General features: G+C 37.0%; 1 protein-coding gene across 11 annotated transcripts in view; it reads left to right on the top strand.

Moving 5' to 3' along the window:
- ABI1 (abl interactor 1) overlaps positions 1-17,024 on the top strand; it is a 111,349-nt gene that overhangs the window by 34,977 nt on the left and 59,348 nt on the right. For all 11 annotated transcript variants that reach the window (XM_019749119.2, XM_019749121.2, XM_019749118.2 and 8 more), the window contains exon 2: positions 4,572-4,739. In XM_019749119.2, coding sequence (XP_019604678.1) covers positions 4,572-4,739 — 168 coding nt within the window. The remainder of the gene's footprint in view (positions 1-4,571; positions 4,740-17,024) is intronic.

Here is a 17,024-nt window from a genome sequence, read left to right as displayed (position 1 = left end):
TATAATACTAGATGAGGCCCAAGATATATTTCAGTGGGATGCAGAATATTCCAGAAACAGACCCACACCTATGCAGTCAATTGATTTTTGAGTAAAATGCCAAGACAGTTCAGTGAAGAAAAGATAGTCTTTTCAACAAGTGATGCTGGTACAATAGGATATCTATATGGAAGAAAAGTATTCTGACCATTATCCTAACTCACACCATATGCAATAAATTAATATGAAACACATCATAGGTCTAAATGCAAGAGCAAAAATTATAAAACGTACAGGAGAAAACATGGGAGAAAAATTTTTGTGATGTTGAGTTTGGCAAAGATTTTAAAAAGTAGGACACAAAAAATCATGAAATATAAAGGAAAAAATTGGTAAAGTAGACTTCAACAGAAAAAAACATTTTCTTTTTGAAAGACTGCGAAAATAATGAAGAGGCAAGCTACAGGCTGTGAGAAATATTTGTAAAATATATCTGACAAAAGACTTGTATTCAGAATAGACTAAGGAACTCAACAGTAAGAAAGAAGGCCAACTACCTAGTTTAAAAAATGGGCAAAAGATTTGAACAGACATTTTATTAAAGAAGAAACGGATGGTACATAAGCACTTGAAAAGATGCTCAACATCATGATTTGATGGGAAGATGGAAATTAAAACCACAATGAAATACCACGGTATAGCTATTTGAATCGTTAAAATGAAAAGGACTGACCATACCAAGTGTTGGCAAGGATGTGGAGAAATGAACTTGCATACATGGCTGGTGGGAATGCCAAATCAAATGGAACGACACTACTTTGGAAAGTAGTTTGGCAGTTTCTTACAATATTAAACATATGCAGTATTTAACTTCCCATGGTGTAGCAGTTCTACTCCTAGGTATTTACCTAGGTATTACCCAAGGAAATGTCCAAAGAGTTGGACTCAAATATTCATAGCAGCTTTATTCATACTAGTAATCCCAAACTGGAAACGACCCAAATGCCTATCAGCTGATGCGTGGATAAGCGAATTGTGCTAAGCCCGTATGTTAGAATGCTGTTGAGCAATGACAAGGATGAATTTCAAGAGCGGTATATGCTAACCGGAAGAAGCCAGACACAGAAGACTGTATACTATTGATTCCATTTGTATGAAACTCCAGAAACTAAAGGCAAAACTGTAGTGACAGAAAGGAAATCATTGGTTTTCCAGAGTCCAGATAAGTTGGGAGGGAGTTGACTAAAGGACAGGAGGGAAATGTTTTTGATGAAGCTTATGATGGTGGTTACACTGCTGTACACGTTGGTTGAAAACACATTGAACTGCATACTTACAGTTTTTGTACTGTCTGTATTGCGTACTTTATTAAAGCTGCCCCCTCCCCCTTCACCAAATGAGATGGTCCCTAGCATCCTCCAAAACTGGCCAATGACTTTTTTGGCTTGTTATTTATTTTTTAATGTTACAAACACTTACATACAAATATTTTGTTTCATTCCATTATAGTTATACTCATTGATGTTTATGTTTTCCCATCTTTTGCCTGTAGCAGCTTATTCCAGTTGATTCCTGAGTCCTTTTGACATGATCCTAGAGTAGTCCTTGGTGGCTTCCACATTCTTTGATATGCGCGTTCCAAGTGCACCTTGTACATTTCTTTTCCTAGACCTGTAGCCTTTTAGGAGTCCTGGTTCCTTGCATTGGAGAGTGGTAGTGGTATCAGAGATCACAATCTGGATAAGTGGTGCTCTGTGGCTGGTGGACAGTCATTATTTTCAGGCCTTTCTTTTGCTCCCCCACCTCCAGCTTTATTGAGGTATAATTGACAAATTGTAAGATATTTAAAGTATATGTTATGATAATATAAGCATGCATTGTGAAAGGATTTCTCTTGTCTAGTTAACACATCCTCACCTCATATATTTATTAAAAGAACATTGAAGTCTAGCAAATTTCAATTATACAATACCGTGTTATCAGCTATAGTCACCATGTTTTATATTTAGGCCATTTCACTAGACAGAGGCAGGATATTGGTATATGATACCCATATGATAAATTACAAATTGAGTTCAAACTCATGGTTTCATTTTAAATCCAGAACTACAGGATTTTTCTTAACTTTGTTCTTATATCAGAATCTCTTTTGAGCCATGCCAAAAATCTCAGTTCTCAATGAGAAACATAATTAATGACTTCCTCTATCCCACACTGCATAAACAACATTCTCAGGATAATAATTCCCAAACTACTGTCAGCAATGAAGTGATTGAAAACAGCTTCAGTTTTTTCCCCCCCTTTAAATTATTTTTGTCCTATGAATAAATCCCATTAAGAATATACAAATTACTGTGCTTTGAAGTCACTTTTAGACTATTTCCTTTCTGGTTAAGCCACTAATTTGATGCATATTTAGACTCAGTGATTAATTTTACATTTAATTTTGGGGAATTCCTTTTTAAAATTTAATTTTGTTTCATAATTATATAAATTATTTACATAGTTCCAAAAACTAATCTATAAAGCAATATTTAAAGAATTCTGTCCATGTTGCTTCCAACCTATGTACCCCCCTCCCCATGTGTAATTATTTTTTTTATGTTAATAGTTTATTCTTTCTTCTTAAAAACTATAAGCATATATTTTTCTATCTTTCCCCATTTCTTAATTAAATAATAGCATTCTATAAACATTGTTTTTCCGCCTCAGCAATATTCCGGAGATCATGGTGTAGTGGTAATAACAACAACATTCCTTATTATAGTAGTCCCCCCTTATCCACGATGAATACATTCCAAGACCCCCAGTGGAGTCTCGAAACTGGGGATAGCACTGAACCTATATATACTATGTTTTTTCCTATACTACATACATACCTATCATCAAATGTATAAATTAGTTATAGTAAGAAATTAACGACTACTAATACAATAGAACAATTATAACAGTGTACTGTAATAAAAGTTATGTGAATGTGGTTTCTGTTTCTGTTCATGTCTTCCACCCACAAATTTAATTCTTTCTCCATCTTAATTGATAAGCATTTATCACTGTGGCTGTAACTTTTGTAGTTTGAGGTGAGACAGCAAAATTAACATGAATTTCTTTTTCCTTCACAATTTCATGGATCGAAGATACATTCTTAGCAACCTCAGATGTAGTTTTCCTTAGTTCCTTATTAAGTCAAGAACTTCCTCCTTTCACTTAAAGGGAGCACTTGACAGCTTCTCTTTTGCATATCAAAATCGCCAGCCTCACTGCTCTTGCACTCTGGGGCCTTATTAAGTAAAAAAGGGTGACTTGAACACAAGCACTGTTTGTCAACTGTCCGTTAGATCGCTGTTCCATTTTTTATATTATTGATCTTGGCCTTCATTTTTAGATTATATATTAATAATGTTTACCTTTGTGATATATGTTGCTCCCCCCACCCCCAAGTTTATCACTTGTCTTTGAATTTAGCTCTGAGCTTTGCTTTGAACTTTGCTCACTACCTTACTCTGAGTTAGGTGCAGGAGTTTGGGAAGAATGGGTGGGTAGAGGATTGGGTCAAAAGGTTCACAGTTTTTGTGGAGATGAGAGGTTTGATCATAATGGATAAGAGGAGGTTGGATTTCTGATGGGGATTAAGGTAGAATGGATTTAGTCCATGTCCTTGTTAGTGGGTGTTATGATTTTTGGGTTAACATTTGTTAAGTGAAACCCCGGGGGTGTCATCAGATGGTAAGCCAAAGTTCAACAGAAGACTGAAGGGAAAGTGAAATAGAGAAGTTCATTACTCACAGGTCCCGGGGGAATATACAATATGCCCCGAGGGTCCACAGGGGAGGTCAGTGCAGGCTTCACACAGAGTGAGCAGCAGGGCCCGGGGCACATGCCTGTATTAGGGTCTGCGGGTGGAGTGCTTTGGGGTTCCCTGGTGAAGGCTGGATTAGTCAGTTTAAACCCAAAAGGGGGGAGGTGGTAATCTCAGATTGGGATTCTGTTTTATGTAAGGGGCACAAAAGGGGAAGGAGGTGGGAGGCAGGAGAAACTGTTTATCACAAGGGGGAGTTTATCCCTTTGGGGGAGTCATATCAGGAACTTACATTTGCTTTGGGCTGTTACCTAGGGCATGTGCTTATTGGAGGCGCTAGTGTCTAGTGTGGTTCACGAGCCCTGCAGGCCACTTAGTCACGCAAATTGGATGCCGAGGCAGAAATATTATGGAATAGTTTAGCTAAACTCTCAGCAGGGGGTTGGGAGTCTGGGGCTGACAAGGTCCTGTGGATGTAATGTGATGAGTTGGTGGTTGAGGGGCTTTCAGTGACTTAGAACCAGCTGTCACAGTGCGCCTCTGATGTCAATGTTGTGGTGGCTCCTTTAGTGCATCTCAGTGGACGAGCTACTCAGAAGGGAGCAGTTCCCTCCTGGTAAACAGGGATTTCCACCATGGCTTCACAGGTGTCCTGGGACTGTCATCAGATGGGTTCGTTAAGAGTTTTGATTCAGTTGGATTTTTCTAATAAAAAATATAACTGCCTTTCTATAGAGTAATGTTTAATGAATGTTAACCTAAGTGAGAATTGTTATTTTTGTTCTTATTTCAGGCTACAGACAAGAGAAAAGCTTTAGAAGAGACCAAAGCCTATACAACCCAATCCTTAGCTAGTGTTGCTTATCAAATAAATGCATTGGCCAACAATGTGCTCCAGTTGCTGGACATCCAAGCCTCTCAGCTTCGGAGAATGGAGTCTTCCATCAATCATATCTCACAGGTAACTGCTTTAAATTCACATTTAAGCAACTGGCAACATACTGTCAAAGAAGAAGATAATCCTGGATGTATGGATTCCTTACTCATCTTCTTACCTATTGACTATAGTTATTATCACTTTCCGCTGTGGCTTTGAGTTCAATAAACCTATTTTTTTGAAAAATTTTTTTGTGGTAAAATATACACAATATGAAACTTACCATTTTAACCATTTTTAAGTGTATAGTTCAATGGGTTTAAGTTTATTCACATTTTTTGCAACCGTCACCACTTACCCTATTCTTTTTTTTTTTTTTTTTTAGGTTATATATTTTTATTTTCTTAATACTGATAAGTTTCTTTTTAAAAAATCTATAATGGGGTATATTTTAAGACATTAAAGCAACTTGGGGAAAGAGAATATCTTAATGTGGTTAAAATGATAATTTTTATCAACGTACGTTCAAACGCTTCTCATCTTCTGTAACTACCAACAAGTCCTTGTTGAACATTCCACTCTCCCTAAATATTATTTCATTTGTGGTAATATCCCTTAAATCTTTTTTTCTTCTATTAGTTTCAGGGGTATAAAACAACATAATGATTAGACATTTACACACCTCACAAAGTGATCACCCAACAAGTCTACTACCCATCTGACATCATACATGGCTGTTACCATTGACCATATTCCCTATACTGTACTTTACATCCCATGACTATATACCATGTTTTGCTGTGTATAATGCGCACTTTTTGCCCAAATTTGTAAGGGGAAAAATAAGGATGAGCATTATACATGGGTAGCACTAACTCCATATCTATATACATGTTTGTAATTCTTTTATTTATGCTTGTGAGTTAAAAGTATAACTATAGAAATCAAAAACGATATCTGTATGCAAAATAATACCCTGGAATATGATCATAGGTTTTGTTGAACTTACGATGAACTTGCAATGATGAAGAGTTCTTGGCCTTCTATGATGTGTAAATGTTGCGAATTTGTTACCGGTACATAAAATTTCTTGTACCTTGTATCTGTTCTTGTGTTTTGTAATTATTTGTACATAAAATTTCTTGTACTGTAATATGTTAACAAATAAATGCTAAAATTCCTTTATAATACAAAAACAAATACCTAAATGTAAACAAATAAAATTTGAATGAAAAAAAAATTAAAAGATTTTTTTCCTGAAAGTTTGGGCCAAAAATGTGGGTGTGCATTATAGACGGAAAAGTACAGTATATATTTTTCAATTATAATTGATGTCCAGTATTATTTTGTATTAGTTTTAGGTGTACAGCTCACTGGTTATGACCTGATCCCCCGATAAGTCTAGTACCCACCTGACAAACCATACATGGATTTTACAATATTACTGACTATATTCCCCATATTGTATTTCACATCCCCATTACCATTTTGTTACTACCAATTTGTACTTTCTAATCCTTTCACCTTTCTCACTCATCCCCCCAATTCTCCTCCTATCTACCAACCATCACTTTGTTCTCTGTATCTGAGTCTATTTCTGTTTTGTTTGTTCGTTTATTCTGTTCTTTAGATTCCACATACGAGTGAGATCATATGGTATTTGTCTGTCAGTCTGACTTTCTTCACTTAGCATAAACCCTGTAGGTCCATCCATGTTGTTGCAAATGGTAAGACCCTGTTTCCCCAAAAATAAGACCTAGTTGGACAGTCAACTCTAATGCGTCTTTTTGAGCAAAAATTAATATAAGACCTGGTCTTACAGTAAAATAAGACCGGGTCTAATATAATACATACACATATATGATATATACTATAATATATATTTTAATATATAATACAATATGTTATGTATACATAATATATATCATATAATATATATTATAATTTATATTTTATATGTATAACATATAATATAATATAATACAGTGGTACCTTGGTTTTTGAACGTCTCTGTTGACAAACATTTCAGTTTACGAACACCATAAATTTTATGGATCTATGGTATTATTAGATAGTAAAATTCATGCTAAATTTGCAGTTTTAGGGGTTGATTTTAAAGGTCTGGAATGGATTAATCCATTTTGCATTACTTTCTATGGGGAAACCATGTCTTTGTTTTCAAACGTTTCAGAACTTGAACGGTCTTCTGGAACAGATTACGTTAAAAAACCAAGGTACCACTGTGTAATATAATAAAAATATAAGACCTAGTCTTATTTTACTATACTATAAGACTGGGTCTTATATTAATTTTTGCTCCAAAAGACACACATTGGAGCTGATTGTCTGGCTAGGTCTTATTTTTGGGGAAACATGGGATTTCATTCTTTTTTAAGGCTGAGTAATATTCCATTGTATATATGTACCACAATTTCTTTATCTAATCATCTATTGATTGGCATTTCGTTGTTTCCACATCTTGGCTATTGTATTTACAATAGTGTTGTTTAGCACTGCAGTAAACATAGTGTTTATACATATTTTTTGAATTACTGTTTTGGATTTCTTTGGATAAATACCCATAAATGGAATTGCTGGGTCATAAAGTAGTTCTATTTTTAATTTTTTGAGGAACCTCCATACTGTTTGCCATAGTGGCTGCACCAACAGTGCACAAGGGCTCTTTTTTCTCCACATCCTCCCCAACACTTGTTGTTTGTTGATTTATTGAAGATAGCCATTCTTTTTTATTTTTTTAAAAATTTTTATTGGGGAAAATTGGGGAACAGTGTGCCCCTCCAGGACCGAAGAGCTCCAAGCCAAGCTGCCGACCTTCAGTCCAGTTGTGGAGGGCACAGCCCACTTCCAAGTCCAGTTGCCACATTAGTCTTGTTTCGGGGGGCGCAGCCCACTATGCCATACGGGAATAGAACCGGCAACCTTGTTGCTAAAAGCTCGCGCTCCAACCAACTGAGCCATCCGGCTGCCCCGATGATAGCCATTCTGACAGGAGTAAGGTGGTATCTCGTTGCAGTTTTTATTTGCTTTCTCTGATGATTAGTGATGTTGAGCATCTTTTCATATGTCTGTTGGCCATCTGTATGTCCTCTTTGGAGAAATGTTTATTCAAGTCCTCTGCCCATTTTTTAATTGGATTGTTTGTTGTTTTGGTATTGCATTGTATGAGTTTTTTTTTTTTTTTTTTTTTAATTTTGGATATTAATCCCGTATCAGATAATCACTGGCAAATATATTCTCCTGTTTGGTAGGATGTCTTCGTTTTGTTGATGGAAACCACCAACTTTGCTGTGCAAAAGCTTATTAGTTTGATACAGTATCATTTGTTTATTTTTCTTTTGTTTCCCTTGCCTGAGGCGATATATCAGTAAAAATACTACTAAGAGTGATGTTTGCTAGTTTACTTCCTATATTTTCTTCTAGGAGTTTTATGGTTTGGGGCCATTTAAAAAGTCTTCAATCCATTTTGAGTTTATTCTTGTATATGGCGAAAAAACGTGGTCCAGTTTCATTTTTTTGTTTGCGTGTATCCAGTGCCCTCAGCACCATTTATTGAATAGATGTAAATTCTTGCTTCCTTTGTCATAGATTAAATGGCTGTATAGGCATGGACTTATTTCTGGGCTCTCTAACTGTTCTATTGAGCTGTGTCTCTGTTTTTATGCCAATACCATGCTATTTTGATTACTATGGCTTTTTAGTATCAGGTAGTGTGATACCTCCAGCTTTGTTCTTCTTTCTCAGGATTGATGTGGCTATTTGGGGTATTTAATAGTTTCATATAAATTTTAGGATTATTTGTTCTAGTTCTGTGAAAAATGCTATTGGTATTTTCATAGGGATTGTGTTGAATCTATATATTGCTTTGGATGGTATGGACATTTTTACTATATTCTGCCTATCCATGAGTATGGTATATGTTTCCATTTATTTGTATCTTTTTAAATTTCTCTCTACAATGTCTTACAATTTTCTGAGTACAGGTCTTTTACTTCCTTGGTTAAATCTATTCTTAAGTAATTTATTTATTTATTTGTTTATTTATTTATTAAGATTTTATTGGGGAGGGGAACAGGAATTTATTGGGGAATAGTGTATACTTCCGGGACTTTTCCAAGTCAAGTTGTCCTTTCAATCTTAGTTGTGGAGGGCGCAGCTCAGCTACAGGTCCAGTTGCAGTTGTTAGTTGCAGGGCGCAGCCCACCATCCCTTGCAGGTGTTGAGGAGTCGAACTGGCAACCTTGTGGTTGAGAGCCCGCGCTCCAACCAACTGAGCTATCTGGCACTGGCCCATGTGGGAATCCAACCAGCAGCCTTTAGCGTTAGGAGCATGCAGCTCCAACCGCCTGAGCCACCGGGCCAGCCCTATTTATTTTTTTGATGCGATTGTAAATGGGGTTGTTTTCTTAATTTCTCTTTCTGGTAGTTCGTTATTGGTGTATAAAAATGCAACCGATTTTTGTATCTTGATACTTTACTAAATGTGCTTATCAGTTCTAATAGTTTTTTGGTGGAATCTTTGGGGTTCTGTATATATAGTATCGTGTTACTTGCAAACATTGACAGTTTTACTTCTTTCTTTCCCATTTGAATGCCTTTTGTTTCTTTTTGTTGTCTGACTACCGTGGCTAGAACTTCCAATACTATGGTGAGTAAAAGTGGTGAAAGTGGTATCATTGTCTTTTTCCTGATCTTAAGGAGAATGCTTTTAGCGTTTCTTGAGTATGATATTAGCTGTGGCATAGTCATATATGGTCTGTGTTATGTTGAGACATGTTCCCTCTATGTTTATTTTTATCAGAACTGGATGCTGGATTTTGTCAAATGCTTTTTCTGATATGACCATATGATTTTTATTTTTCATTTTGTTTATGTTGTGTATTATGTTAATTGATTTGCTTATATTGAACCAACCTTGCACACTAGGAATGAATCCCACTTGATTCTGGTGTATGATCTTTTTAATTTATTGCTGAATTTGGTTTGCTAATATTTTCTTGAGGATTTTTGCATTTGTGTTCATTAGGGATATTGTGTGTGTGTGTGTGTGTGTGTGTGTGTGTGTGTGTGTAGTAGGTAACACCTTTGTCAGGGTTTGGAATCAGGGTAATGGTGGCTTCATAAATGAGCTTGGGAGCCTTCTGTCCTCTTGGAGTTTTTGAAATAGTTTGAGAATAAGTGTTAATTCTTTTTTGGTAAAATTCACCTGTGAAGCCATCTGGTCCAGGACTTCTGTTTGTTGGGAGCTTGTTGACTAGTGATTCGATATTATTGGTAGTAATCATTCTGTTCGGATTTTCTTCTTGAGTCAGCCTTGGAGTATTTTATGCTTCTATGAATTTATCCATTTCTTCTAGATTGTCCAATTTGGTCACGTATAGTTGCTCGTGGTATTTTCTTAATTTTTTTAAATTTATTTCTGTGGTGTCTTGTCACTTCTCTTTCATTTCTGATTTTATTTCTTTGAGTCTTTCTCTTTTTTTCTTGATGAGTCTGGTTAAAGGTTTGTCAGTTTTGTTTATCTTTTTAAACCTTTTGGTTTCATTGATCTTATGTATTTTTTTTTTTTTTTTTTAGTCTCTATTTCATTTATTTCCACTCTGATATATATTATTTCCTTCCTTGTGCTCACTTTGGGCTTTGTTTGCTGTTTTTTTCCCCATTTCCCTTAGGTGTAAAGTTAGACTGTTTATTTGAGATTTTTCTTGTTTCTTCAAGTAGGGCTGCATTGCTATGAGGTTCCCTCTTAGGACTGGTTTTGTTGTGTCCCATAGATTTTGGGTCATTGTATTTTCGTTTTCGTTTGTCTCAAGTATTTTTTGATTTTTTTTTCCCCTCTTTTGATTTCATTGCTGACCCATTCATTATTAGGTAGCGTGTTATTTAGTCTCCATGTGTTTGTGTTTTTCAGTTTTTTTCTTGTAATAGATTTCTAGTTTCATACCATTTTGGTCAGAGAGGACACTTGATATGATTTCAGTCTTCTTTAATTTACTGGGACTTGTTTTGTGGCCTTACATGTGGTCTATTGTGGAAAATGTCCCAGATGCACTTGAAAATAATGTATATTTTGCTGCTTTGGGTGAAATGATATAAAAGTATCAATTAAAACTATCTGTTCTAGTGCATCATTTAAGGCTGCTGCTTCCGTGTTGATTTTTTGTCTAGAAGATCTGTCCATTGGTGTCAGTAGGGTGTTAACGTTCCCTACTATGATTGTGTTATTGTTGATCTCTGCCTTTTTGTTGGTCAGTATTTGTTTTATATATTTAGATGCTCCTATGTTGGGTGCATAGATACTTACTAGGGTGATAGCCTCTAGTTGGATTGATCCTTTATTGTTGTGTAATGTCTTTCTTTGTTTCTTATTATATTCTTCAATTTAAAGTTTGTTTCATCTGGTATAAGTATTGGTACCCCAGCCTTTTTCTTGTTAATGTTTGCGTGAAATATCTTTTTCCATCCCCTTTCTGTCTGTGCGTCTTTTGATCTGAGGTGGTTCTCTTGTAGACAGAGTAGGCATGGGTCTTGTTTTCTTGTCCATTTAGCCCCCTGCATGTCTTTTGATTAGAGCATTTAATCCATTTACATATAAAGTAATTATTGATAGGTACATAGTTATTGCCATTTTATCATTTATATTTTTAGTCTTCATTTATTTATCTCCTTTCTTTTACTTAAAGAGGTTCTTTTATCATTTCTTGTAATACTAGCTTGGTGGTAGTGAATTTCTTTAGCTTTTTCTTGTGTGGGTAACTCTTTATCTGTTCTTCAATTTTAAATGATAGCCTTGCTGGGTAGCGTGGTCTTGGTTGTAGGCCCTTGTTTTTCATCACTTTGAATATTTCCTGCCCATCCCTTCTGGCCTGCAACATTTCTAATGAGAAATCAGCTGACAATCTTATAGAGGTTCTCTTATTATAAGTTACTAGTTGCCTTTCTCTTGCTGCTTTTAGGATTCTCTCTTTGTCTTTAACCTTTGCCATTCTAATTATAGTATATCTTGGTGTGGGCCTGTTTGGTTTCATCTTGTTTGGGGTTCTCTGTGCTTTCTGGACTTGTATGTCTATTTCCTTCACCAGGTTAGGAAAGTTTTTAATCATTATTTATTCCAACAGGTTCTCAATCCCTTGCTTTCTCTTCTTCTGGTACTGCTATGATGCGAATGTTGTTACGCTTGATGTTGTCCCAGAGGTCTCTTAAACTATCCTTATTTTTTTGGATTCTTTTTCTTTTTGCTGTTCTGATTGGGTGTTTTATGCTACTTGTATTCCAAATCACTGATTCAGTCATCTGCTTCATCTCTTATGGTGGTGATTCCTTCTATGCTTTATTCATTTCAGTTATTGTATTCTTCTCTTCTGACTGGTTCTGTTTCATGAGTTCCATGTCCTTTTTTTGGTGCTTGCTATCTCTTTGTTGAAGTTCTCACTGAGTTCTTTGAGTATCCTTATAACCATTGTTTTGAACTCTGTCTTTAGTAGGTTGCTTGCCTACGTTTTGTTTAGTTCTTTTTCTGGAGTTTTCTCTTGTTCTTTTATTTTGGATATATTTCTTTGTTTCTTCATTTTGGCTGCCTCCCTGTATTTGTTTTTATGTATGAGGTAGATCTGCTATGTTTTGTAGTCTTGGCCGGGTGGCCTTATGTATAAGGTGTCCTGTGGGGCCCTGTCACAGTCTCTCTGGTGACCTGCTCTGGGTGCTTCAGGAGTGTCCCTTGTGTGGTTTGTGTTGGCCCTCCTGTTACAGTTTAGCCTTGTTTGCTATTGGCAATTCAGTGGGTGCGATTGACCCTCAGGGTTTGGTCATGTTCCCAGCTTCTGGGCTGCTGTGTGGGAAGCTTACCCCCATTGAGTGGGGTTCGCCGCAGCGGGCTCTTGCACCTACTGAGATTGCCCTTTTTGTGGGGCTAATTGGGCCTTGTTCTGCTGTGGTTTGGAGCCAGCCTCCAAGTATGTTGGCACTGGGGCTTCCTGGAAGGGGCTCTGGGGCAGGCCCAGGTCACCCACTGACTGTGACCAGTTGGGATCAGTGTAGGGACTACTTGATAGGCGCTGCAAAGTGATCTGCGGTTTTTTGCTGCTGGTGCTAAACCTGGAGGCACGTGGAAGAGTCTACACTGCCAACTGAGGACAGCCACCACCAGTATGGGGCCTGAGGTACCGCAAAAAGCCAGGACACCCTGAGTCCTGTTGCCACCTGCTGGCTTCCTTAAAGTTCCCAATGATAAAGCCTTGTGTTCTGTTCATGTTGGGTGAGGCAGGGTCTCAGGGAGTCACTAGAGTGGGAAGAATTGTGTTCACCAGTTTAATGTAGATTCTGGTCTGGTGCCAGTGCTAAGACTGGAAATACTCAGGAAAAGTCTCAGCGCACCCAGAGGCCAGTTGTTACCCTCCTGGTGCCTTGGACTTTGAAAGTTTTCCAGGAAAGAGTGCAATGCAAGTGGGGCTGGCTGCTAGCTGAGCAAGTGCCTCTTGAGTTGGGGGAGTTGGGTGTGGCAGGGTCCCAGTAAGTCAGCAGGGTGGAGCCCTCGAGCTCACCAGAACAGTCAGGTTCAGATTTAGCTGTAAGGGTAGAGGTCCGCTCAACATGTTAATGATGGTGGCTGCGTGCCTGGCTGCATGGAAGGTGGACCCCACACAGGGATAATGGCAACTGTCCTCCAGCCCTGGCCTTGAAGCCACACGTCTCAGTCTGCTCCTTGTATGCCTCTGACGCTTCCCTCCCCAGTCACTGTCTTTCCACTGGAGCCCAAGGTGAGTGCCTGTGAGCTAGTGAGTCAGTGCACAGGCTGTCAAAGTGGACGTCTGGGTTTTCTGCAGCCTTCCGTCCCACCTGGATGATTGGAATCGCCACTGTTTTTCACAGCCAGATGTTGTGGGGACTCCTCTTCCAGGCATCAGTACTCCGGGCTGGGGAGCCAGAAGTGGGGCTGTGGTTCTTTGCTCCTCCAGGGGGAACCTCTGTGGTCAGGGTATCCCTCCCTATTTTCAGTTGCCACGCGGAGGTTTGGGACCAGCCCGTTTCACAACTCTGCCCCTCCTGCCAGTCTCCAATGGCTTCTTCTTTATACCCTTAGTTATAAAACTGATTTTCAGCCAGACTTCAGATGGTTCTGCAGGTTGATTGTTCTATAATTTAGTTTTAATTTTAATGTATTCATGGTAGGAAACAGGCACAGTGTTTATCTCTCCCATCTTGGATCTCCAGGAAATATTCTTTATATGATTTCAGTCTTTGCAAATTCATTAAGAACTTTTTTTGTAACCTAGAATGTAGTCTGTCTTGGTAAATGTTCTGGGAAGAAAGTGTATTTTGTTTGCGGTTGTGTGGAATGTTCTGTAAATCTCCTTAGGTCAAGTTTGTTGATAATATTATTTAATTCTTTGATATCCTTATTGATTTTCTGTCTGCTTGTTTTATTGATTATTGAGGAAGGCATGTTGTAATCTCCAGTTATAATTTTGGATTAGTGTATTTCTCTGCATTTTTATTTTATGTATTCTGAAACTGTTTTGTTAGGTGCATAAATGCTTAGGCTTGTTATGTCCTATTGATAAAGAACTGACTCCTTTATCATTATGAAGACTTTCTTTTATCATGGTAAGCCTGCATTTGACTAACGAGGCAGTTAGTACAGGCACTAGGGAGATAGAGTGTGTTTTTCTAATGGAATTGCTCTGGGTTCTTAAACATTTTGTGCCTGGGTTCCCTTAACATCTTAAAATATTGAGGATCCAAAAGGGCTTTCGTTTATGATGGGAAGATCTTGCAGGACTTATTGCAGAAATTCAACCTGATAAATTAAAAAAATATATTAACCCATTTAACAATTAAATTAACTTTGTTACATGTTAATACAAGTAACATATTAATGAAAAACAACTGTTGTCCAAAACAAAAAAAAAATGTGAGATGGGTGGCATTTGTTTTTTACATTTCTGCAAATCTTTTCAGAAATAAGAGCTAGAATCTTATATGTATTTTTGCATTTAGTATGTTGGGATAAGTTGTTTTGGTTGAAGTACATGAAGAAAGTCTGGCATACCTCCACAAGTAGATTGAAGGACAACTGCTTGGAACTGATGGGCCCTGGAGAAACACTGTCCCCCAATATTCCCCAATAAAATTTATATGTATAAAAAACGCCTTGCATACATAGATAGTTAGAGAAGGTAGGATTTTGAGGACCACAGGGGTCTTTGGACCACAAGTTGGAGAACCATTATATTATGGGTTATTAACAGTTAGTCTCTATGGTACCGCGTTTCCCCGAAAATAAGACCAGGTCCTATATTAATTTTTGCTCCAAAAGTTGCAGTAGGGGTTATGTTCAGGGCATGTCATCCTGAAAAATCATGCTAGGGCTTATTTTCCGGTTAGGTCTTATTTTCGGGGAAACACGGTCTGTATTCCCAATGTCATATACTGGCCATCATACTTTCATTTATAAAAATATCCCAAATATGTAATATGTCTCCATGTATAGTTTTTTTCTCGCTCTGTTATACGATTCTTGGTCCATCCTTACTGACTTTGGTGGTATTTTTGGCACCTTTATCCATAACATCAAGGCTGCTAGGCTGAGTAATGGCTCCCCAAAGATACCCAGTTCCTAATCCCTGGAAATGTGAATGTTATTTCATATGACAAAAGGGATTTTGAAGATACGTGTTAAGGATCTTGTGATGGGGAGATTACCCTGATTATCCAGGTGCTATAAATGTAATCACAAATGTCCTTGTAAGAGGGAGGCAGAGGAGAATTTGATATAGAAGAGCAGAAATTGAAATGACAGTGAGAGCAGAGATTAGAATGATGTTGTGACAAGCCAAGGAATAGCACTAGCCACCAGAAGCTGAAAGAAGCAAGGAAGTAGATACTTCCCTGAAACTTTAGAAGGGAGCATGACCCTTTTGATACCTTGATTTAGTACACTAAGATTCGGTTTGGGTTTCTGGCTTCCAGAACTGTAATAGAATAACCATTTGTTGTTTTAAGCCACAAACTTTGTGATAATTTGTTACAGCAGCGTAAGTAAATTACTACACGTTATGACAGATCAGTTCTAAATGTGGTACGACTTTATATTTGTGTAAATTTTTGGTAGCAATTGATTCTTGTCATCTTCATGATATGGATTCAAATTGTATTTTTTAAAGGATATTATTATGTTGTATAATATCCTCAAAACCATGAGGAAAATGTGAAAAATTCTCCAGATTTCCTGCCAAAACCCTATTATAGAATAGTATTTGTTATCTTTAACTTCGTTATTTCAAGACTGATATCTGACCTAAACATCTGCTAACTTTTCTCTGTTTTTCTTGTAAATGTTAAGGCCCCAAATCAAATGATTTAGGGCAAACTTCCTCAGCCCCTTTTTGGAGGAAGGACACCTGTTAATTCAGATTAATGAAGCATTATTGATTTAATTATAGTTATTAACAAGGTAAACTTTAGGGGAACAAACTGGTGAAAGTATACTAATATAGAATATAGATTCTTTTCTGAATGTAAATACATACTGCAGAGCATACAAATGTTTGGGGTTCGGAGGAATAAACTTTGTCTTGGCACTAAACCTTGTCTTATTACTATCTAAAATAAAATTTATAAATTCACTTACTTACATGGATAACTGTTTGTTTCAAAATTAGTTATTGTGCCAGGGACTCATAGCACGTAGGACAGTGCCTTGTGCTTTCATGATAGTTGATGGAAGTTTTGAATTTTAATATGTTTTAAACATCTGAAAATTTTGAAGTTAGATAAAAGTACTGTAAAATGTAACAGATTTCTGGAATAGCTCTGGTCCTCTCTTCCCTTCTTTTTCCTTCCTGTTACACACACACACACACACACACACCACACACATATTAGCTAACATATGATTAATATCATTAAAACATACGTATATTAGCCAACATACGATTTGAATCATTAAAATATGTATTAGCTAACATGATTTGTATCATTAAAATTGTATGTTAGTTAACATGATTTGTATCATAAAAATACATGCATTAGCTAACACGATTTGTATTGTTAAAGTACATGTATATGTTTACTTTAAATTCATTTTCTTAAAATGTACTAATCTTGTCTCTAAGGCTGTTAGTTATTAGTGTGATACTAGAGCTTCATGCCATCAAACAACTTACATATATTGTTTGTTTGAAGAATTACCCAGTGCAGGGACCAGTAAACTGATTTGTGTAGGCTAAATCCAGTTTACAACCCCACCCTTTTTTTTTTTTTTTTTTAAAGGAGGGTGCAGCTCACAGTGGGCCATGTGGGGATCTAATCGGCAACCTTGGAGCTACCAGCTCCACACTCTAACCAGCTGAG

Source organism: Rhinolophus sinicus, linkage group LG02 (genome assembly GCF_036562045.2).
Source record: "Rhinolophus sinicus isolate RSC01 linkage group LG02, ASM3656204v1, whole genome shotgun sequence".
Classification (NCBI taxonomy): domain Eukaryota; kingdom Metazoa; phylum Chordata; class Mammalia; order Chiroptera; family Rhinolophidae; genus Rhinolophus; species Rhinolophus sinicus.
This window is presented reverse-complemented; position numbering and strand designations above follow the sequence as displayed.